The 24,423-nt window shown below is 45.8% G+C and overlaps 1 protein-coding gene across 8 annotated transcripts in view; it reads right to left on the reverse strand.

Annotated features, from left to right (window-relative positions):
- The window catches only part of EMCN (endomucin), a 92,313-nt gene that overhangs the window by 40,574 nt on the left and 27,316 nt on the right, over positions 1–24,423 (reverse strand). For 7 of the 8 annotated variants that reach the window (XM_053257939.1, XM_053257936.1, XM_053257941.1 and 4 more), the window contains exons 3-5: positions 21,153–21,203; positions 9,662–9,724; positions 4,426–4,527 (exon numbers count right to left, since the gene is read on the reverse strand). In XM_053257939.1, coding sequence (XP_053113914.1) covers positions 4,426–4,527; positions 9,662–9,724; positions 21,153–21,203 — 216 coding nt within the window. The remainder of the gene's footprint in view (positions 1–4,425; positions 4,528–9,661; positions 9,725–21,152; positions 21,204–24,423) is intronic. The other variant, XM_053257938.1, reaches the window with a different exon arrangement.

The following is a 24,423-nucleotide window of genomic DNA, read 5'->3' on the forward strand; positions in this document are numbered from 1 at the left end:
GTTGAAATGCCCTGCTTATGGAGCTGACTCAGTGAGTGAGCTTCTTCTCATGGAGTAGTGAGCAGGGCTCCAGAGCAGGCTGAGGAGAAGGCAGGTTAAACCTACCTTCCCCACAGACAACCGATGCAACGGGATGGTGTTGTCCCAGCCCATGGGAATACCATGATGCAGTGTGCGAGTGCGCAGTGCATCATGGGGATCTCCCCTCCCCAGGCTCCACACAGACGATCAGAAAAATGGGGTTAAGGGAGCACTCACTCCCTTAATCTCGTTTTAATGGGTGGCTAGTTTGGCGGGTTTGCCGCTGTGGTGCTGCCGGGATTGGCCCAATCCTGAGGGTTCACACACGCATGCAAAACTGGACTGGGCTCCTTTAGCATTTTGATGTCTTTCTCCTTAAATCTGATATAGCAAAACCTCAAATCCCACCTTCCCTAATACTTCTGTCCTGATGGAATCTGCATAGCCTGGGGTGGGGTGGCCCAGTGGTTTCCTTTTACAAAATGGTGGGGTTTTGTGGAAAGATTTTAAGGTGGGTGGGAGATAGAGGCAAGTGTATTCTGGGAGTATGCACTCGCTCTATGCTCTCTGGAAGTTGCGGGCAGAAGAGGCAGCAATGGTGAATGTGCAAATAATTTGAGAAAAGCTGGATGGTGGCCACGGGTAGTAGAGTGAGTGAAGGTCACCCAGCAGGGAAATACTGATATGAGGACAAAGAGATAAAGGGAAGGGGGGCATAGGGAGGGTCCAATGGTTCCTTGGTTATCAGTTGTTATTCCATTCAGAGAGACTATTACGAGGCGTAAGATAAGGAGGCGAATCTCACAATCAGTGAGACTCACCGAGAGCGGGTTAGCAGGGAGAGCGGGCTTAGCCCGCTCTCCCTGCAGATGATCAGGCAGGAAGCCCTGGATGGCCGGATTGGCCAACCACACAACTGCTGGCTCCATCAAAGATCCGGCAGGGGCTGCAGGAATCCGGGGCTATGTGGCCCCCGGAAGTTCCAGGATGCCCCACGTGAACATGCAGGGCATCCTAGAGAGATCCCCAGGGCCGGGAGGTTTGTTTCAGCCTCCCAGTGGGGGTCTCCTTGTGTGTTTCCATGGCATGGAGCCGTGCCACAGCAATACATGATCGCTCCACTAAACTCATCTAAGGGGAGGGCTCATTAAGTGGGTTACCTGCTTTGAGGACACCGGGCTTCCCTGCTAGCCCGGTGGTTCTCACGCTCACCAGAAAGCAGGCCCGCTTTTTGGCAATCGTGAGAATAGCCTCAAGGAGTGTTGTGCCACAGCCAATGTAGCTACCCTCATGGTTGTCCATCCCCATAGGGGATGGGGCCATAGCTCAGTGGTAGAGCATCTGCTTGGCATCTGCTTGGCATTCATAAGGTCCCAGGTTCAGTCCCTGGCATCTCTGGTATGGCTGGGAAAGACTCCTGCCTCAAACCCTGGAGAACCAGCATGGTGCAGTGATTAGAGTGCTGGACTAGGACCGCGGAGACCCAAGTTCAAATCCCTATTCAGCCATGAGACTTGCTGGGTGACTCTGGGCCAGTCACTTCTCTCTCAGTCTAACCTACTTCACAGGGTTGTTGTGAGGAGAAATCTAAGTATGTAGTACACTGCTCTGGGCTCCTTGGAGGAAGAGCGGGATATAAATGTAAAACAACAACAACAACAACAACAACAACAACCATTGCCAGTTGCTGTAGAAAACACTGAGCTAGATGGACCAATGATCTTACTCAGTATAAGGTGACTTCCTATGCCCCTTCCTAAGCCAGGAGGGTCAAATCACTCCAGAAAGCATGAAACTTATTCAAAACCACAATAATAGAAGCTGAGTTGGAATGGATACAAAGAAGGAGGAAGGGTACCACCAAGTTCAGGGTGGAGCATGGCTAACATGTATAGTCAGGAATCTATAAAAGGGAGGAAGAATTGCTTCAGAAAATGGAAGTCCTGTCCGAATGAAGAGAACAGAAAGGAACAAAAACTCTGGCAAAAGAAATGCAAGGTGACAATAAGGGTTGCAAAAAGAGGGTTTGAGGAGCATATAGCTAGAAGTGTCAAGGGGAATAACAATCACTTCTTTAAATATATCAGAAGCAGAAAACCTGCAAGGGAGGAGGTTGGACCCTTAGATGATGATGATGAGGGTGTGAAAGGGATTATTAAGGAGGAGATTGCAGAGGAGCTGAATGACTTCTCTGCATCTGTCTTCACAGCAGAGGATACTGACCATACCCACTCTGGAATTGATTTTCTTAGGCTTGGAGGCTGAAGAACTGGCCAATTTGAGGTGATGAGAGAGGATGTTCCAAACTGTCTTGAAAAATTAAAAATTAACAAATTGCCAAGGCCAGATGGCATCCACCCAAGAGTTATGAAGGAACTCAAATGTGAAATTGCTGGTCTCCTAGCGAAATATGCAACTCATCCCTACAATCAGGCTCTGTACCAGAAAACTGGAATGTAGCGAATGTAACTGCCATTTTCAAAAACTGGATCCAGAGGGATCCGGAAAATTACAGGCCAGTTAGCTTAACCTTTGTGCCAGGTAAATTGATGGAAAGCATACTTAAGGACAACATTGTGAAACATATAGAACAGGCCCTGCTAAAGGAAAACCAGCATGGCTTCTGCATGGAGAAGTCTTGTCTCACTAACCTTTTGGAGTTCTTTGAGAGTGTCAACAGGCATGTGCATAAAGCTGGTTCGGTTGACATAGTATACTTAGACTTCCAAAAAGCTTTTGACAAAGTTCCCCACTAAAAGGCTCTTGATTAAATTTAGCAGTCATGGGATAAGGGGACAGGCTCATGTGTGGATTGGTAACTGGTTGAAGGACAGCAAACAGAGGGTAGGAATAAATGGACAGTTTTCACAATGGAGGGAAGCAAGAAGTGGGGTCCCCCAGCGATCTGTACTAGGACCAGTGCTCTTTAACTTGTTCATAAATGATCTAAAGTTGGGATAACTAGTAAAGTGGCCAAATCTGCAGATGATACCAAACTATTTAGGGTAGTGAAATCCAAAATAGATTGTGAGTAGCTCTAAAAGGCTCTCTCCAAACTAGGTGAGTGAGCAACAAAATGGCAAATGTGGGTCAGTATAAGCAAGTGTAAAGTGATGCATATTGGGGCAATGATACCCAACTTCATATATACACTGATGGGTTCTGAGCTGTCAGTGACTGACCAGGAGAGGGATCTTGGGGTCATGGTGGACACCTCGTTGAAAGTCTTGACTCAGTGTGCGGCAGCAATTCCATGCTAGGGATTATTAAGAAGGGGATTGAAAATAAAAATGCTAATATTATAATGTCCTTATACAAATCTATGTTGCGGCCACATTTGGAGTATAGCATGCAGTTCTGGTCACCAGATCTTAAGAAGGAAATTATAGAACCGGAAAAGGTGCAGAGAGGCAGCCAAGATGATTAGGAGCCTGGAGCACCTTCTTATGAGGCAAGGCTACAGCAGCTGGGGCTTTTTAGTTTGGAAAAGAGGTGACTCTGCGGAGACATGATAGAGGTGTATAAAAGCATGCATTGAATGGAGAGAGTAGACATAGAGAGATTTTTCTCCCTCTCTCACTACACTAGAGTCAGGGGTCATCCCATTAAACTGAAGGCCTGGAAATTTAGGGCCAACAAAAGGAAGTACTTTTTCACACAGCACAGAATTCTATGGAATTCTCTGCCATGGGATGTGGTGGTGGACATAAGCTTGGATGACTCGAAATGGGGCTTAGAGAAATTAATGGAGGACAGGTCTATCAATGGCTACTGGTCTGGGGGCTATAGGCCACCTCCAGCCTCAGAGGCAAGAGGCCTCTAGATACCAGTTGCAGGGGAGCAACAGCAAGAGAGAGGGCATGCCTTCACCTTTTGCCTGTGGGCTTCTCAGAGGCATCTGGTGGGCCAATGTGTGAAACAGATGCTGGACTGGATGGGTCTTGGGCCTGTTCTCATGAGTGTTGGACTAGGACCGGGGAGACCTGAGTTCAAATCCCCATTCAGCCATGAAACTCACTGGGTGACTCTCATCCAGTCACATATCTCTCAGCCTAGCCTACCTCACAGGGTTGTTGTGAGGATAAACGTAACCATATACATCACTCTGAGCTCCCTGGAGGAAGAGTGGGACATCAATGCAAAAATAAAATAAATAAATAAATTTGACTGCCTCCTGCCAGCCATGTACTAAGGACTTCCCTTCTTGCTGTTTGGGACTATAACCTCCTCTGACCCTTGGGTGACCTTCTGTGCACTTGGAATGTGACACAGCCCCTCTCTGAAAGCCTGAATTCTTTCACAAGAATATGACCATATGACTTTTTAAAAAGTGTACCACACATTTTTTTCTTAAAAGGTGTGACTAACTATTTAGCAGTGGAAAAAAGAAACATGATAACTTACGGCCAATGGTGCCGTTGGCTGTCAGTGAAGTGGGTGTGCCCTGTGTTGATGGGAGTGTTGAATTTGCGCTGTTAGCTGGGCTAGGAGTTCCTTTTGCATCTCCTGGAAGAAAGAAGTTACAATTTTTTCACTTACTCTAGCCCCTGCCAAACCCTGCCAAACATTATGCTGCTATATAGTATATAAATATATTAAATATAATATTTTATACATACACACAAATACACACACACTATATTCTTGTATATTTTCCACAAAGGTTCTCAATGCAGTTTACATAGAATAATAAATCATAAATAAGATGGTTCCCAGTTCCCAAAGGGCTCGCAATCTAATATAAGTAATGTAATATGCTCTATGAAAATATAATAATAAAACCAACACAAAAGTAGCAGTAATAGTCAGTAGAAACCACTATGAAAACCAATATAAAACCAGCATAAGATCAAAAGTAGCATAAACCAATATAAAAGCATATATATACTAGTATCATAATTTCCTTGATTTCGGTGTGATGAAAAAGAAATCTTTCACACCTACTATTTGAAGGTGAAAAAGAGGAAGCCTGACAGTCAAAATGGTTCACTGGGGAGGCCACAGCGTAAAAAGGAATATTATAATTTATATTTTTAATTTTAAAAATATAAATATTTTATCATTATATGATATACAGTAGCACATCATAAAACATGATGCTAAAGCACTTGCTGGAAGAGTATATGGAAGTGTCCTTGAATGCAGGGCACAGTCCTGTTGAACGGGGCCTCTCTTGCTCCTCTCTCCTCACGAGAAGCCAACCTCTGAAGCATGCATCAATACATTTCACATTCCAAATGGCTTTGATTTAAAATGGGTTTAAATGTGCAGTTGTTTTTAGTTTTTGCATTTCAGTCCTCTGTGAGCTAGCAAGAGAGATGTTTTTGGCAGTATAAAAATGTATAAAATAGCAAATGAAAACAAGCAAGACAGTAGCCTTTCCGCAACTGAAATCACATGAGAAGAGGTGAGAGGCACTCACCTCTCTCTGTGAAAGGCCACCCCTCTGAGGCATGTATTACAGATGCATCCCAGGGGATGGGCTCTCATCCCCTGTGTATAAGGTGTGCCCACTGCCCAACACTATCTCAGTTCGTTGCTAGTGTAACCCCTGCTCTTTAAGGGTTAAAACATCAGGTGATATATGCTTGTCCAGTAGGGGGCTGCAAGTTGAACAGGGACTACCATATATGGTAAATATATATATGGTGCAATCCTCTTTAGAAGGTCCAGAGGCCTGTAGAAGAAGGTCCCTGCAGAGAGAGCTCTTGTGGGCTGTTTATTTGTTAAGCCTATATTTATTAGGGATGTGCGAAACGTTTCGGATACAAAATGTTTTGTACCCAAAACAGCCTGTTTCGGGTGTTCTGTAGACAAAACAAAACACCCATTTTCCAGATCCAAAAGTTTTGTATACAAAACAAAACGTCCCTGTTTCAGCTACAACACGTTTTGTTGTTATCTCTGAGTCAGTCTCCATTTTGTGTTTGACATCTCTTTGAATTTCCCACCCTTCCAGCCTTCTGATCGGTGACCTAAATCATGGGCTGACCTGCTGACAATTCCTTCCTTGTTCCCCATTGGCTCTTTTGCTTCTTGCCACTCTTTACTGACCCCACATTGGCCAGGGGAAGGATTGCTAACCCATGGGGTGCTGGGTTCTGTTGATTCTGTGGTGTTTTGAGTGTAGATTCTCTGGTAGCATATGAGAGTGGATTCTTGTTTTTCACTGAAAATCTCATATGCTACCAGAGAATCTACAATGAACACCTCAGAAACACAAAACCCAGTACCCCAAGGGCTTGTGGGTATTGAGGTGATTGGCACCCTATGTGCACTACACAACCCCTTGCTCTGGGAAACCCCAGTGCCCCCCAAGTGGAATTATGGGGCTGCTGAAACCTCCATTATTCCCTATGGGAGAAATCTTAAAAGACACGTAAACTTCAACAATTTACAAAAGATCAGCCCTTTGCCCAATGGAGAGGAGAACTGGTCTTGTGGCTGAGCATGACTTGTCCCCATAGCTAAGCAGGATCTGCCCTGGTTGCATATGAATGGGAGACTTGATGTGTGAGCACTGCAAGATATTCCCCTCAGGGGATGAAGCTGCTCTGGGAAGAGCAGAAGGTTTCAAGTTCCCTCCCTGGCTTCTCCAAGATAGGGCGGTGAGAGATTCCTGCCTGCAACCTTGGAGAAGCCGCTGCCAGTCTGTGAAGACAATACTGAGCTAGATAGACCAATGGTCTGACTCAGTATATGGCAGTTTCCTATGTTCCTAATTCTTTTGAGATAATTCTGGAAGTTTCCTTGCCCCCATTGGGCACTACCACCCACCACACTCCGCTCTGGGTCATCCCTTTCCCCTTGATTTGAAGTGATACATTTGCTGGAATCCACATTATTCCCTATGGGAAAATTCTTCAAGATGTGTAAACTTTAAAAATTCACAAAAAATCAGCCCTTTGCCTAATTCCTTTGAAATTTGGGTGGTAGCTTCCACCCATTGGACACTACCACCACCACCCACTCTTTTTGCCCTTGGACCCTTTTTAAAAATCCAAATTGATTCGGATTTGGAAAATTCGGCTACAAAACAAAACAGGGCTGATTCGGATTCAGAAAATTTGGGTACAAAACCAAACGGGGGTGTTTCGATTCGGATACAAATAGAAACAAGTAAGTAAGTAATACTTTATTTCAGTCGTAGACCAGCAATGAAACAAGAAAATTCCAAAATGCATACCCCTAATATTTATTGCTTTCAGGCTTTCAAGAAGGGGATTCAGAAACAGACTGTGTCTTAACGCCACAGCAAAGAAAGAATTCTAAACAAGTCAACACCACCAAAAGGAAAAAACCTCAGTTTGGACACATGAGTCTGAGCAAGTCTCTAACCTTTTTTAATTTTATTTTGAAAATTCTGTTTGTGTTTAAGAAAGAAACTTTAAAGTGCAAAGTTATAATTTAATTGTTGTTGTTATTGTGTTTCATTTATATGGAAAGTTTAGGGAATCTTGCAAGACTGGATTACACTGCCAATTGTTAAACAACCCATACATGAAAGTGTAATACTAGCACCACAGTACCAGTCTTCCTCCATTGCAGGCAGGGGTGCTCTATTATGAGGTAAACTGAGGTGATGGCCTTCAATGGCAGGGCAGCAAGTGTGGGCACCCCACCCTCCACAATGAGTATCATCCCATTTGCCTGTTGCAGGTCTCCTGTTCCAGGAGATGCCTGTTCCACCCCTTTCCCCATTCCTGGTAGGGGTGTGCCCAAAACTGGTTTGCCCAGTTTGGTTCAAGTCTGGAGCGGACTTGAACCGAATTGGGCATGTTTGGTTTTGTGCCCCCCGACATTCCAACAGCTCGGCTTGGATTCGAGCCCATTCGAGGGTTCTAAGTGTAAAAAAGACTCACCACCGGGTCCGGATTGGCAGCGGCAGCTGTGGTGGTGGTGGGTCTGCCATCTCCCCCTCTCTCACCAGCCTTCTCCCATTCTAAAAAGGGCCGGTTTGGCCCATTTTAGGGGCATTCTGGCCCTTCTTCCGGTGACGGCAGCCATTTTGGAGGCCGCCATGCATGCCCAATGGGCCTCTGCAAAGCTGGGTCAGGCCACATCTAAAAAAATTATTACACTTTCTTTAAACATAGAACCCCCCGAACTGGCTTCAAGCTGGCTCAGTGGGTTTGGCTCGAGGTCAAGCCAAACTGAGCCTTGTCCAGTTCAAGGGTGTGCCCTCAAGCCAGCCCAGTTTAATGACAAACTGGCTTGACCTTGAGCCAGTTTGCTCATCCCTAGTTCCTGGCTCTTCCTCGACACAGTTCTTTTCTCTCTTAGTTTCTTTCCTTCCTTTTTCCTTACCCTGTGGGCCAGAATCCATAAGCAACACCCATCCTCTCCTCCCCTTCCTGGGACACAGTGAGGCAAGTCTCATGATCAGTGAGACTCGCCATAAGGGTGTTAGTGGGGAGAGCAGGCTTAGCCCACTCTCCCCACAGGCGATCAAGGCAGCAGCCCTGGGCAGTTGGATTGGCCGCCCACACGACTGCGGGCTCCATCATGGAGCCGGCGGAGACTGCGGGGATCAGGGGCCATGTGGCCCCTGGAAGTTCCAGGATAGCCGACGCAAGTGCACAGGGCATGCTGGAGAGACCCCTGAGCCCAGGAGTCTCCTTGAGTGTTGCCGCAGAGTGGCAATACATGATTTTTAAAAATGCAGTTAATGGAGCGCTCTCTCCGTTAACCTCATTTTAGGTGAGGGCGACTTCAGCAGGTTACCTGCTTTGAGCCTGTGAGCCCAGTGGTTCTCATGCTCACCCAAAAGCGGGCTAGGCTCCCTTAGCCCACTTTTGGCCGATTGTGAGAATAGCCTCAGTCTGTCTGCCTGCCCACCTGCTCTTACTGTAGCAGCATGCACCTGGCTGCTTCATCCATCTCAGTCTATCTGTTGTGGTTGCTGTTCACTCACTTTCCTTTCCCTCCATTTTCCCCTGCTGCTTGTCTCCCCAACATTGCACTCCTATGAGTCCTTTCCTTGGAGCTTCTATGGGATGCTTGAATGGAGGAGATGAAGCAGAGCGGTGCAATTCTGAGGATACAAGCGGTGGTGCATAATGGAAGGACGGGCGAGTGAGTGAGCCAGCTGGTGCTCCTGACAGGAGCAGGAACGACAACTGATGGACCTCGAGTGGGCAAAACAGCCAAATGCATGCTATTACAGCAAGAACAGCAGCAGTGGGTGAGCAAATAGAGCACACCCTGGGAGGAGGAGGCTGGCACGGGAGGAGAGAAGATGTGTGTCATCTGTGGACTCTGACTCGGGGCATGGAAATAGGAGATAAGCAAACGAAGAGTGGGAGAAGCCAAGCGGGGCAGTGAGGGGGAACGTGAGAGCTGGGACAAGGGATGGCACCTCCAAGTTCTGGCCCAAGGAGGAGTGGTGGGGAGGTGGGAAAGGTCAGCGAGGGGGCAAAGCAGTGCTTTGCAGACTCATGCGGGCAAATGCCTTGAGTCACTGCTGACTGCTGGCCACAAAAATTAACTATGTGGCCCACAGGCTGTATGTTTGAGACCCTACTCCAATCATTACACAATAAGACTCATGGTTATTTTTTTTACTGTAGTCCATATTTTTTTCTTTTAAAAATGAAAGCTAACTACTTTAGCAATGGAAAAGAGACGTATCATAACTTACCAGCAGACGTCCTGGCTGTGGCTTTTGAGCTGACTGAACTCGTTCTATGTGCAGGAATCGTTCCTGGAACACCCGTAAGAAAGAAATAACTTTTTTCACTCTTTCCTCACCCCAGCCAAATGAAAAAAGTAATCTGTCATACAAAAGTAGAATGATAAAACCAAAACAAAAAGCAGCAACAGCAACAACAACAATCAGTAAAACCAGTATAAAACCAGCATTAGAGCAGCAGCAGTATAAACCAATATAAAAACACATAAACACTAGTAGTGTAGTTTCCTTGATTTAACCTATGGCCTGATGAAAAGAATGTCTTTAAAGCTGCCATTTTAAAACAGACAGAGAGGAAGCCTGACCCCCAAAGAAGGGGGATCAGTTGGACTGGTGAAGCTCCAGGCCCAGTTACAGCCTTTGACCCTAAAACCAGGTTGAAGCCTGAGCCAGCCTGTTGGGAGAGCCTGGAAGAGGAGACCTCAGAAACAGTGGCCCTTCAACTGACATTCGCTGAGCCTGAGCCCCAAGTGAACTGGGGCCTCTTCAAATCCACAGGCCTTGTGTTTTTGCAAGCCTGTTCAACAGCACCAACAATGGGCCAAGAGGGACTTGATGATTCTGAGAAGTGCTAGACTCCAAGTCATAGGACTGCCCCTTTAAATCGCTGTGCTTTCTGGACAGGAAGACAGAACCTCGGAGGGATAGTCTGTGCCTGGAGACACTTAAGATCTCATTTCTACTGCAATGAGCTCTATGTAAGGCTGCCTTTGTATGTAGTCCAGATACTTCAATTCAAAATGCAACAGCCAGATTGGTCTCTGGGGCAACCCGGAGAGACCATATTATACCTGTATTCAAATAGTTGCACTGGCTGCCGATATGTTTCCAGGCAAAATACAAAGTGCTGGTTATTACCTTTAAAGCCCTGATCAGCTTTGATCCTGGTCACCTTACATAGCAACACTTTCTGCATGATCCCCACTGCACATTAAGGTCACCTGGAAAAGTCAACCTCTTTAGTCTAGTGGTGACTCAGGATTGGACCTTCTCTGCAGCTGCTCCTAGGCTGTGGAATGTGCTCCCTGCATAAATTTGAGGCTTACCAACATTACTGGACTTCAAGAAAGCCCTTAAGGCTTACTTTTGATCTATCCTTCCAGGTTTTTTAAAAAATTGTTCTAAATAGTTTTAGGTTTTGATTGTTTTGCTGGTTTTAATTAGGTCTGTTGTGAACTGCCCAGAGCTGACAGATGTGGCATTATTAACATGTAGTAAATAAATAACAAATTTCACCTCTGGCCTTTGTTGTAGCAACTTGCTTAATGGAAGCTATACAGGATGCTGCAACACCAATATGGTCAAGCTCCATCTCGCCTCACTGGGTCATGCTTTTTGTGACAGGACATTGCTTTAACTATGTCAGAGAAATCTGTAAACCTTAGAAACTTGCTAAGACTGTTGGGGGTGGTGGGGATGTGCAGGGGAGGAACTGGGAAACATGACTATTGATTTTGATTGATTAAGTGCTGTCAAGCCAACATTTGATTGCTGAGCAGCAAGAAACAAGTGGAGAAGCCTGAAAAAGTGTGTTGCATATTAGAACTTGGTTATCTATCTATCTATCTATCTATCTATCTATCTATCTATCTATCTATCTATCTATCATTCATTCATTCATTCAATTTCTATACCACCCTTCCAAAAATGGCTCAGGGCGGTTTACAGAGAGAAATAGTAAATAAATAAGTTGAGTTGCTAAATTATGATCTGAAGGAAATAGTTTAAATTGCTCTGTATTGGGAATTTGATGATGGGAAAATTAGTCTGCTAACCTTGTAGGTTTATGTTTTTGAATCTTCTTGTTAATCTATTAATTGATACTATTTAAAACAGTCTGGGGTATCATCTAGTTCCAGGCTGTGCTGCTAACTAGGCAAAGAGGCACCTTTTAAATGTGGTTATTCTCTTTATTTATCAGAGAGAGAATAATTGGCCCTATCCACTCCCAGCACAGTACTTTCAGTGATGGTTGCTGGTGTTTATCTTATGTTTCTTTTTAGATTGTGAGCCCTCTGGGGACAGGGATCCATCTTATTTATGTATTTATTATTTCTCTGCATAAACCACTTTGGGAACTTTTGTTGTAAAGTGGTATATAACTATTTGTTGTTGATCTGGAGCCACTGCTGAGGCAAGAAGCAGGGGCAGGAGGGACATAGACCTTGGACAGCTCCCAGAAGAGATGGGTCAGGACCTTGGATAGCTCTGAACAGGAAAGCAAAACAGTATCATGGTCCCAGGTTCAGAAACTCCTCAGATGGGGAGGACATGGGCAGTTTGGGGGGTGGGTCTGGATGGGAAGCCCCATCAGATCCACCACCTCCATAACAGCCAGAGGATACCCCCTTGCCTGTAACCTCAGATTTAGAGGACTCCTCTGAGGACCAGCTGGATGAAGCTGAGGGTCCTCAACTCTGCTTGAGCCAATGCCTGCAAAATAAGGCATTTAAATCTGGCATCTGCTGCGGGGAAGTGGGAGCCAGAGGCAGGGTTCAAAGTAGAGGGGCATATCAAGGCTCCGTTCAGCTCTTCCTTTTGCTGCTTGTAGAAGCCTTGTCCTGCCCTAGCCTTACCCCGGATAATGGGTATATACCTGATTCTCCCATTCCTGACCTATGTTTGTCTAACCTTGACTTCTGTGCACTCAGTGTAGATTTGATTTCCTGACTCTGACCTCAGTTTGCTTGACGCTGTCTCCTGCCCACTTTGTGTTTGACTCCTTGGTTCTGGACCTCTGCTTCCTTGACCTTGACTCCTGCCTGTTCTTCATAAACTCTGAGCTGGGTCTCACAATCAGTGAGACCCAGTTTGGAAGGGTGAGCGTTGAGAGCGGGCTAAGCAGAGCGGGAGCCCTGGGCGGCCAGATCAGCTGCCCACACGATTGCCGGCTCTGTGACGGAGCCGGCAAGGGCTGGGGAGCTCAGGGGCCGCGTGGCCCCCGGAAGCTCCAGTATGCCCTGCGCGCGTGCACAGGGCATACTGGGGAGACCTCTGGAGCTGGGAGGTGGCTTTTCACCTCCCCTCCTGGGCTCTACTCATGAGTAACCATGGCACGGAGTTGCGCTGCGGCTACTCATGATCTTTAAAACCAGGTTTGCGGAGCACTTGCTAGTTTTACAGCAGGGTAGTTAGGCACGTTACCCACCTAGGAACCGCTGGGCTCGCAGCCAAGCATGGTGGTTCACACACCTCCGCTAGCCCAATTTCACCCCATCGTGTGAATAGCCTCTCTGTGTCCTCTGCTCCTGACCAGTGTTCCCTCTAACAGGTAGGCTCTACAAATGAGCAGTGTGTAGAGCCTGGGAGGGTTCAGCTTAGCCCGCTCTCCTCACAGATGATCACCCACGGAGCCCTGGGAGGCCGGATTGGCCCCCCACATGACTACTGGCTCCATCACGGAGCTAGTAGGTGCTGCGGGGATCAGGGGCTGCCTGGCCCCTGGAAGTCCCAGGATGTGCTGGGCCCTCAGGACTGGGAGCCTTGTTTTAGCCTCACAGCAGGGGTCTCCTCACAAGTCGCCACAGTGATGTCACCAAACTCACTCGTCACAACTTGTCGCAACTCATGATCGCCAAAATGCACTCTGCTGACCTCATTTAAGGGGAGGGCTAATTTAGTGGGCTAGCTGCCAGAGAACCACCGGGCTCGCACATGAGCCCGGTGGTTCTCACGATGGGGGGAAACCGGGCTGGGCTCCTTTAGCCCAGTTTACTTTAGCCCATGAGAATAGTCTCAGCAAAATGGCTTTTGCTTGGGGACTATGGGAGTTGTAGTCAACAACATCTGGGAATCCCTGTTAGAGGGAACACTGCTCCCGACCTTGGCTTGCTGACCACTGCAATGCGTGACCCTTCACAGATCTGCCCTTGGGCCAGACGTTCACCTAGTGACCTAACTTCACACCTGTAGGTGAGTCCATGTGATGGGTCCAGTATGCCACATCACAACAGGACATGATAAATAGTTGGGCGCAACATCACAGTTGGATCTTGAGCCAGCTGATGTGTGGTGCTCACTGCTGATTTATGTAGTTGTTGCCCACATATAATTGATTTGTAAGATTTAACGGAAGTGCACAAATGCTCTGTTACAAGGCTGATGGCGCGTTGCGCGGAATGTCAGCCACTGATTTTTTTTCTGTTGTGAAATGTTTTGTAAAGTTGCCCAGAGAAGCAGCAGGTTTTAAAGTCAGAGCTCCCGAGAAAGCCACCAACATCCTACGTTTCTACTGTCCTTTCTGTCACTGGCTTTTGCAATACCTTTGGGCTTCTCTAGCTCCATATAAAGCAGGCATAATGATATTATTACCCACTTACATTGCAGGGAAGTTGCAAAGATGAATTAGTAAATGCCGCTAAAGCATTTTTGGAAATGAAGAAGTGCTAACCTTCATTAGAGCGCTCTTCTAAGGGACAATACAGCTTCACTTCTAGGCAGTAGCACAGAATTAATCACTTTGAGAAGAGTAAATGGCACTCTGAGGAAATCATACCAAATATGATTTGCCTTGTTACTGCTGTGCTGTTTTTAATGTCAGCATATACTTCCCCCCCCTCTAAGAGCAGGGGAAGGCAACTCAAATTCGTGCACTAACAGAGATAGGTAGAAATAACTCAGAGAAGAAGCTGCAGTCTTAATCTCTGAAGGGCCTGGAGCACCTTCCAAGGCTACAGCATCTGGGGCTTTTTAGTTTGGAAAAGAGGCAACTAATGGAGAGACCTGGTAAAGGTGTATAAACTTATGCATGGAGTAGAGAGAGTGGATAGAGAAATTTCTCTCTGTCTCTCTCAACACTAGAACCATGGGTCATCTCATGAAACTGAAGGCCAGGAAATTTAGGAGTGACAAAAGGAAGTACTTTTTAACACAATTAACCTACTGAATTCTCTGCCACAATATGTGTTGGCGGCTACCAGCCTGGACAGCTTTAAGAAGGGTTTAGATCAGGGTTTCTCAACGTGTGTGTCCCCAGATGTTATTGGACTTCAACTCCCATAATCCCCAGCCCCAGTGGCCTTTGGTTGGGAATTATGAGAGTTGAAGTCCAATTACATCTGGGGACCCACATGTTGAGAATCCCTGGTTTAGATCAGGCCCACACAGCATAAGGCCTGGGGGCCAGATCCAGCCTGCAGGGACTTTTTTTTACTGGCCCCCAGGTAGGACTATCCTGCAGTATCACTGGAGCTGGGGATTGCCTTACCATACTATCTTATGCATGTTTACTCAGAAAGATGTCCCATGGTGTACCCAGCGAAGCTTACTCCCTAGTAACCATGACTAGGATTGCAACCTGAAAGTGACAGTGATTTAGGGTGAGGAGAGAGCATTTATTTGGGGCTAGCATGCACTCCAGGTGCCCCACTGTCTTGGCAGGAATAAGGCCTCTTTAATGGCCAAAATCATTGGTTAAAAATTGTGGGTCCCTTAACAGGGGAGATCATCAAGTAACTATAACTCCTTTAGTATTTTTAATAATTTAATACAATAATTAATGTGCTTAAAATTGACTGGTCCCCATGCACTAAGTCATGGATGGTTCTGGCCCAATGGGGCATTTGATTTGTGCATCTCTGGTTTAGATAGATTCATGGAGGACAGATTAAGGCTCAGCAGTGTGGAGAGCCATGAAGGGGGTTGCGGGGAGAGTGGGCTTAACCCGCTCTCCCCGCAGATGAGCAGAGAGCTCGCCTTCAGTGGCTAGATGGGCCGCCCACACTATTACCAGCTCCATCTCGGAGCCAGTTGGAGTGGTGGGGATCGAGGGCCTCCTGGCCCCCAGAAGTCCAAGAATGCCCTGCGTGAGTGCGTGGGGCATTCTGGGGAGCCCCCCAATGCCAGGAAGCTTGTTGTAGCCTCCTGGCATTGGGTCTCCTCATGAGTCGCCATGGAGCCTCCTGGTCGGGGGTCTCCTCATGAGTCGCCATGGAGCCCTGCCACAGTGACACACAATCCAATAAAAGGGGTTAGTGGAGCTAACCTCGTTTAAGGGGAGGGGCATTTAGAAAGGCTTGCTGCCAAGAGCCGTGCAGCTCCCATTAGAGCACACGACCAGGCGAAGTCAGGCTAGGCTCCCTTAGCCAGGTTTTGCCTGGTCATGAAAATAGCCTCATAATCTGTGGCTACTAGTCTGAGAGCTATAGGTCAGCCTCAGAGGCAAGATGCTTCTAAATACCAGTTGTAGGGGAGTAACAGTAAGAGAGAGGGCATGGCCTCAGCTCTTGACTGTGGGCTTCCCGGAGGCATCCGGTGGGCCACTGTGTGAAACAGGAGGTTGGACTAGAAGATGGACCTTGGGCCTGATCCAGCAGGGCTGTCTTATGTCATTTGTCTTATGGCAACCTATTTGGCTTCCTTGAAGATTCACCTTTTGAGGAACCTGAAATTTGCTTCAATTTCATTTGTGTGAAATTTCAGTGCCAACCCTAGAAAGAAAAACTTAAATCATTCCAAGGGGACACAGCATCGTTTTCTTGCTTACGAAGCTGAAACCTCTGAGCTTAGAACTCTGGTTTCAAAGTGTACATTGGAAGTTCATCAGCTGTTCCCAGGGCTGATCCTCCTGTGGGCTATTAATTTCAATCGGACTTCTCTGGAGTAATTTAATCTGGACGCTAGCCAAAGGATTTTCAGATGTGGTGCTAACACTCTGGAAAGCCCTCCCCAGGGATGGCCACTATACTCTCTTCTCACATTTGGTGAAGATTTGAATGTATAAAGACACTTGATGTCAAACTGATTGGGATTTTAAAAAAATTCTTATATGGTATAGAAGTTAAGATGGGCACCTTTACTTGCAGTTTACTCATGTTTTAGAGCACAAATGAAAACTGAAAGCATCTTAACTCTCATCATAAAGCAAAGGTTTTGGGATGACTGAATTTCCAGGCTTTTTTGAAAAGGAAAATCTGATTGGGCACTGTGGGAAGGGATGTTTAACAGAAGCTCTTACCCACGCTGATTAAGTAGAGCCTCCATTCTCATGGACACTAAATCTCTGATGAGGAAATGTCATGTTCAAATGCCACCACCATCCTTGTCTGCCCTAGCAAGCCCCCTGCCACTTTGCTGCCGTCTTGTGTCCCTTCCCAAGTTTGCTTGCCACTTCACCCCACTTTGTGTGCCCTCGCAAGGCCCTTGCCTCAATGAAGGGAAGAAAATAAAAGCCCATCAAGGAAAAGGGGGGGAAGGGAATGTTTGTTTAAGTATAATAGGGCCAGAGTGGTCCTAGAGCCTCCTCAAACAGCTATGTCAGAACCAAGGGGTCACTCTCCAGAAATTACCAGGACTTGCCCCTTCCAACTCTGGCTTCAGAAACCTCAGTGGGCAAAATCAATTACAGGTGCCCTTGGTTGATTTTATCCTATTGTTATGGGGACTTCAGAGGCTAATAACTCAGGAAATACTGGAAATACAAAATAACACAGGATTATGCTTCAGCATTTACCTGAATTTTTTTTTATGATTGAAGGGACATTAAATACATTATAAAATATGTTATCTGATGGCAAAAAAGCAAACACTTGTTTACTAGAGTTTATGAGTCCATTTAAAAACTGTGGTATCTCCATCATTTTACATCAGATCTACAAATATAGAGGAATGGTGCCTCCTCCTAGCTTATGCCTGCAAATGGTCCGGCAGATTTGGCAGATGGCTTTGATGTTATGACCAATAGAATATTCAGAGATTATAATAGCAAAATGTTGGAACAACTCCTTATCTTAACTATATTGGCCACTCCTGTACTCCATAATGCATTCACTTGAGTTTGGAATAATTAGACATAGCTTTTAAAAACTAATTATTTATTGTTCAACATAATGGTAAATGGTTAAGATAAGAAGTTGTTCCAACATTTTACCATTATAATCTCTGAATATTCTGTTGGTCATAATATCAAAGCCATCTGCCTGACAATTTGCAGAACATAAATGACAATTTCTTGAGGATATGGACAAACTGCATGGAGTGGTATGGCCTACCACCTGTCTTTGGATCCTTGCCCAGCATGACTGATTTCACCTTGCAGGGAGGTTGTTGGTGCTGTAGATATCATTATTATCTCTCTGTGGGAGGGCAGGATGCCACCTTGTTTGAAGGAAGCAATGGTTTGACCTCTTATTAAGAAGCTTGCTCTTGATCCCCTGGATGTTGGATAATTATAGGCCAGTTTTCAACCTCCCATGGTTGGTTAAGATGACTGAGAGGGTGGTAGCTGACCAGCTCCAAGTGGTCTTGGAGGAAACTGATCATTTCAAACTGGCTTTAGGGCAGTTTATGGCATTGAGATAGCCTTAGTCAGCCTGATAGATTATCTTTGCTCAGAGGAAATGTGACTCTGCTGGTTCTTTTGGTTCTCTCAGTGGCTTTTGATTCCATCAACCATGGTATCCTTCTGGATTGCCTGAGGATTTGGAGATAGGAGGCACTGTTTTACAGTGCTTCCACTCCTACATCTCAGGTAGATTTCAGATGGTGGTGCTTGGTGACAGCTGCTCTTCAAAATGAGAGCTGCTATATGGAGTCCCTCAGGGTTCTATTCTGTCAGCAATGCTTTTTAACATCTACATGAAAGCACTGGGTGAGGTCATCATGGGATTTGGTGCTGGGTGTTATTGATATGCTGATGACACCCAAATCTATTTTTCTTTGTCATCAAGGAAATTGCAATACCCCCTTAAATGCCTGCCCACAGGCAGCAATGGGCCGGATGAGGGATAATAAACTGAAGCAGAATCCAAGCAAGATGGAGGTGTTCATTGTTAGGGATCATAATCTGCAAGATGGGTTAGAATTTCCTGTTCTGGAAAGAGTTACACTTCCCCAGAAAGAACAGGTTCATAGCTCAGGAGTGCTCTTGGATCCGGATCTCACCTGGGTGTCTCAGGTTGAGGCTGTGGCCAGGAGTGCTTTTTACCAGCTGTGATTGATTTGACAATTTTACCCATTCCTTGAGAAAAATGACTGATAGCAGTGGTATTCCAGCTGGTAACTTCCAGGTTGGACTAGTGCAATGTGTTCTATATAGGGCTGCCTTTGTTCAGAAACTTCAGTTAGTTCGAAATGTGGCAGCCAGATTGGTCTCTGGGATATCCCAGAGAGACTACATTATACCTGTTTTTACAAAGTTGTACTGGCTGCCGATATGTTTCCAGGCAAAGTACAAAGTGCTGGTTATTGCCTTTAAAGCCCTAAATAGCTTAGGTCTGAGTTACCTGAGAGAGTGCCTTTCTCGACAAGATCCCCACCGCTCATTAAGATCATCAGGAGGAGTCCATCTTCAGGTGCCACCAGTTCATCTGGTGGCAACCTGGATTTGGCCTTCTCAATTGCCGCCCCTAGGCTGTAGAACGTGCTCCTCATGGATATAAGAGGATTATCTTCTTGGGGGCCTTCAGGAGAGCCTTAAAGACCCATCCCGTCAGCCTGGCTTTTAATGATATCTAATTTTAACCTTACTTTTAATGAGATGTATTCTGGTTTATATGTTTCTTGATTTTAATTGTTTTATTCTGTGTTTCTGATTTTAATGTAAACCTCCCTGGGCCGCTTCAGGAAAGGTGTTATATACATTGAATAAATAAACAAACAAACATTATAGACAATTAAGTTAAATGCAAATGTAAAAAGATTATAAACAAATCTCACCTCACAAATACATTAATTTAAGGAGATTTTTTTAAGTTTAAGAAACAGATAAACACTAAAGAAAAAATAGTTGAAAGAAATCTTTACAAGAGTATATAATTGGCTAGACATGTTTCATTTCTCTATATCTGCAGCCTAACAAAGTCAAGCACATCCAGCCTTTGAATACTGTTGCTGGGGTTGGAGAGAATCAGAGATGTGCAGCTCTGGTTAGCTTCTTATATAGGCTGACATGCTAATTTAATTTAAAATTTCCTCTAAAAGATTTCTTCCAAAGAACTATACATAAAGACCAGTTCTGCCGCACTCTGGCATCACCAAGAAGCATAATCCCTTGTCAAGACTAAACCCAAATATTTGACATCCAACCGTTTATTCCATGGAGGGACTCAAGGTGGTATACACAGAGTTTTCAGGTGGGCTCCCTTCTAGGCAGTGCACTGCCCAGATTCAGACCTGCTTAGCTTCAGCAAGGTTGTTGCATCAGGTGCCTTCAGACCAGACCCTGGCTTTTTTCTCAATGGCTCGCTTAAGTTCTATTGGATGGGCTGGGTACACAGCTGAAGTGGGTGGGGAATAGAGAATGGGAAAAGAACTGGAGTGCTCCATTCCCCCGTGGGTGTCCATCACAAGGCATGAGATTTTACCTTGTTTGAGAGAAACTATATGAGCGCACATAAAGTAACCATTTGACACTTCTAATGCCACAAATACAGTCTTTCTGAGTAAAGAATATTGTTATATTGAGTTATCAGAAAATTAGAAAGTGCTCTTCTAGTTTCACTTCAACCCAATGATGACAAGAGTCAAACTGGGCTTTCATTATTGCATACCATGTTGTCGAACATGTTTGATATGCATTTAATGCAGGGGTGCACCACTCAAGGACCCTGGTGTGCAGGGGCCAAGGTCAGTTTTTAGGCCCGAGATGTAGGGCATTGATTATTAAATAAATGATATTAATGCATTAGTTCATCAATTAAATAAATGGAATCGCATCAAATTAAAATGAGATTAATTAAAATAAATTGAATTGAAAGTAAATTAACCGCTGAAGCCACTGGCCCTCAGCTTTCCACCCTCGTGAGTGGGTGGGCGGGCAGCAGGAATGGTGCCAAAGGGGCAGGCTACTGCAGGCTGCTCGCCTCCTGCCACTGCTTGTCCTGGCTCCTGAGCCATTTGGGGGCTCACAACCATTGGGCTGCTGCTGGAGACATCAGGAATATTCTCAGCCGGCTCCCAGCCTTGACGGAGGCAGATGGGCTCCAAAGCCAGGGCAGATGGGTGGGTGGTAGGAGTGCTACTGACTTCCCTTGCTGCTGGCCTGGGCTCCTGAGCCCCGATGCCTCCATCAGGGCCGGGTGCAGGCTGATAATGAGGGTCCGCAGACACCCTATGTCTCCATTAGGGTGCATGCACACCCTCATTCTCAGCAAGCTCCCAACCCTGGTGGAGGCAGAGGGGCTTGGGAGCTGGTGGGAGGTAAGCGGTGCCCCTCCTCTGGTGGCAGCAGCGTAGCAGTCGTCTAATGCTTGGGGAGCCAGAGCACGTGGCACCAGGAGGCAAGCGGCCCTGCACCTACAAGCTGCATGCCACTTCATCACCATTCCTACTGTCCACCTGTGGGCGGTGGGTGGCAGTAGTCTTCTTCCACCTCAGGCCGGCAAAAACGTGCCCATGGGCCAGATTCGGCCCGCGGGCTGTATGTTGTGCAGCCCTGCATGAATGGAAGAGTGGAGTATTGGCCAGCCCATCCCTAAAGTACTTCAGATATGTAAGAGATTACCTTTAGAATGACTCACAGCAGAGTTTGCGGGGGTCACTGAAGAGGGATTGACTGGGGGAGAAAATAAAATGGATTTCATTATTAAAACTAACCTCATCTGTGTGAGGAAAAGGGGACAGTTCAGATATATTGCTCCATTGCCTTTTGGGACATGCTAATATCTCATAGTAATAAAGTCCACATTTCAAATATTTCAAATATAGCATTCTACATTTTCTGTCTTGCGGTACTGACTGTCCCTTTCATTCTTGTATTGGGAAATTAAGAGAACGGTATCACTTTATGAAATTTTTAGGTTTTTATTGTTTACCTTTTTCATACTCTTTGCAGCAAAGCAAATCCCCCATTTCCCTTCATATGAGAGTTCAGCCAGGCATTAGATTATTTTTTATTGCCCTCAACACCCTACAATTTAACTGTCTGTATTTCAGATGCCAAGGCATACTCGTTGTGTTTATACAGGGGCAAACTTCACACTGCACACAAATGTATCTAATGAAGCTCTGACTATTTGGGAAATATATGAAAAGTAGTCTCAGGAAGCTGGAATGTTGAGCAGAAGAACAAGGAGAAGTGAATAACCCTTTCACCACCAGCTATTTTTCTTTATTCTCCCGCCCCCCACTGGTGGTGGGTTCCAGGTGCATATTTACAAATAAAAATATGCATTTGGAACTTATTGGATGGGGAGTTGCAAGATGATTTTTAGTGGGGAAACGACTAGAGGGGAAAGGGTTAAGTACCCCATCTATACTTTTTTGCTCAAAATTAAAGTCACCTAAGGTTGCTTTTCATTAATAAAAATTGGGGCTTTGTTACATGCATTTGTATTGCTATGTCAATAAACCTGAGGACAGAGAGAGTTCAAGGGCTATTGTCTTGAGAAAACATTGCACGCAAATCATTTACCTTTGACACGCTGGCAGTCCCTTGACCCACCTACCTCAGTCTTGCCACTGCACACTGACTACCAGCAGCTTTCTATCACTGAGCTATGGCCCTCCTCTGAACTCCTCTACCCCCCAGTGTATAGTCTTGTGTGATGACTGATCCCAGGACCTCTCACATCAGAAAGCAAGAATCATGACCCTCAACCACAAGTTGGATAAAGCAACTTCCCAGTAGAGTCAGAAAGTTGACTCTAACAACCCAAATAGAAAAATTGGTTTGGAGAGTTCTTTTCAGTGAACTGAAACAGAATACAAACCTAATATCTCTTGGTGGTGGGGATGGGATCATAGCTCAGTAGAGCATCCGCTTTGCATGCAAAATGTCCCAGGTTTAGGAACATAGGAGGCTGCCATATACCACGTCAGACCATTGGTCTATCTAGCTCAGTATTGTCTTCACAGACTGGCAGTGGCTTCTCCAAGGTTGCAGGCAGGAATCTCTCAGCCCTATCTTGGAGATGCCAGGGAGGGAACTTGGAACCCAGAGTGGCTCCATTCCCTGAGGGGAATATCTTAAAGACAGAACTGAAACAGAACACCGAAATTCAATGATCTGTACCCGAAACAGCGAATTTCGGGTGATTCAGATCTGAACCGAATCACCCCCGAAGAGATCCGAAAAAATTTCGGATCCAAAACGAATCACCCCTGTTTTGGATCAGAAATATTCGGATGTTTTGGACCTCCATTTTGTGGCCTTCTTCCCCCCCCTCCATTTTGTGCTATGACATCTATTTGAATTTCCCGCCTTTTTGCCTCCCATTGACTTCAATGCAAAAAGGTCTGATGTGACGTCTGCTCGAATTTCGGGTCCCAGGGGCAAAATAGTGGGCTGGGGTGGTAGTGCCTAATGGGTGGAGGTTACCACCCCAATTTCAGAGGGATTGGGCAAAGGGCTGATTTTTGGTGAATTGTTGAAGTTTTAGTGTCTTCAGGGCAGATCGGGGACATAACGTGGGATCTGGGCCAAAAGAGTGGGGTGGGGTGGTAGTGCCTAATGGGTGGAGGCTACCACCCCAATTGCAGAGTGATTGGGCAGAGGGCTGATTTTTGGTGAATTTCTGAAGTTTACGCGTTTTTAAGGTTTTCCCCCATTAGGTAGAATGGAGGGTGTATTGCTTCACGTCGGGGAGAAAAGGGTGGCCTAGAGTGGTGTGGGGTTGGTGGTAGTGCCAGGTAGGGGCAAGGAAGCTACCTGAATTTTTTCAAAGGATTTGGGCAGAGGGCTGATTTTTGGTGAATTGTTGAAGTTTACATGTCTTTAAGGTTTTTCCTCATAATTGAGATTTCAGCAGCCCCATAAGTGCACTTGGGGGGTGCTGGGGTGGCCCAGAGTGAGTGGTGGTGTAGTGCACATAGGGTGCCAACCACCCCCATGGGTTGCTAACCCATGGCGTACAGGGTTCTGTTTCTGAGGTATTCTGAGTGTGGATTCTATGATAGCAAATTAGAGTGGATTCATGGTCTCATTGAAAATCTCATTTGCTATCATAGAATCCACACTCAGAAAGTCAGAATACCTCAGAAACAACAGAACCCGATTAAGATTCAGATTTGGATTAATTCGGATCCGAATCGAATCGGGGGTGATTCGGGTGGGCCATATTTGGATACAAAACAGAACAGGGGTGTTTCGGTTCGGATCCGAATCGAAACACCGAAAATACGAATTGCACACCCCTATTCCTGACCCAAAGACATTTCAGCATTTCAGGCCTAACAATTTCCCATATCCCTATTATGCTTCAAAATCAAGTTCATATCTTCTGTTTCTTTGCATTAATCTTACCTGCTAAAGGTACCCCCCACCCCACTAATCTCCACCTTCTGTTTCCAATGTCCTTATTAGATTAAATGTCTTGTATTTGTCCCATCTGGAGGGTTAGTTTAGATTTGAAACATAGTCCTTTAAAGTGAATATAATTGAAGTTCCATGCAAAGGGATGTAACCAAACCAGTTCAGGCACTGGTGTAAACTAAACAAAACTTTAAACACTCATAAAGAAACTACTAGCAGGTGAGGCCCATCATAGAAGACAGGTCTATCACTGCCTACTAGTCTGATGGCTAGAGGCCACCTCCAGCCTCAGAGGCAAGAAGCCTCTAAATACCGGTTGAAGGGGAACAGCAAGAGAGACGGCATTCCTTCACCACTTGCCTGTGGGCTTCTCATAAGAACAGCCCTGCTGGATCAGGCCCAAGGCCCATCTAGTTCAGCGTCCTGTTTCATACAGTGGTGGCCCACCAGGAGCTGCTGGGAAGCCCACAGGCAGGAGCTGAGGGCATGACCTCTGCAACTGGTATTCAGAGGCATCCTGCCT

Source organism: Hemicordylus capensis, chromosome 5 (assembly GCF_027244095.1).
Source record: "Hemicordylus capensis ecotype Gifberg chromosome 5, rHemCap1.1.pri, whole genome shotgun sequence".
NCBI classification, from domain to species: Eukaryota; Metazoa; Chordata; class Lepidosauria; order Squamata; family Cordylidae; genus Hemicordylus; species Hemicordylus capensis.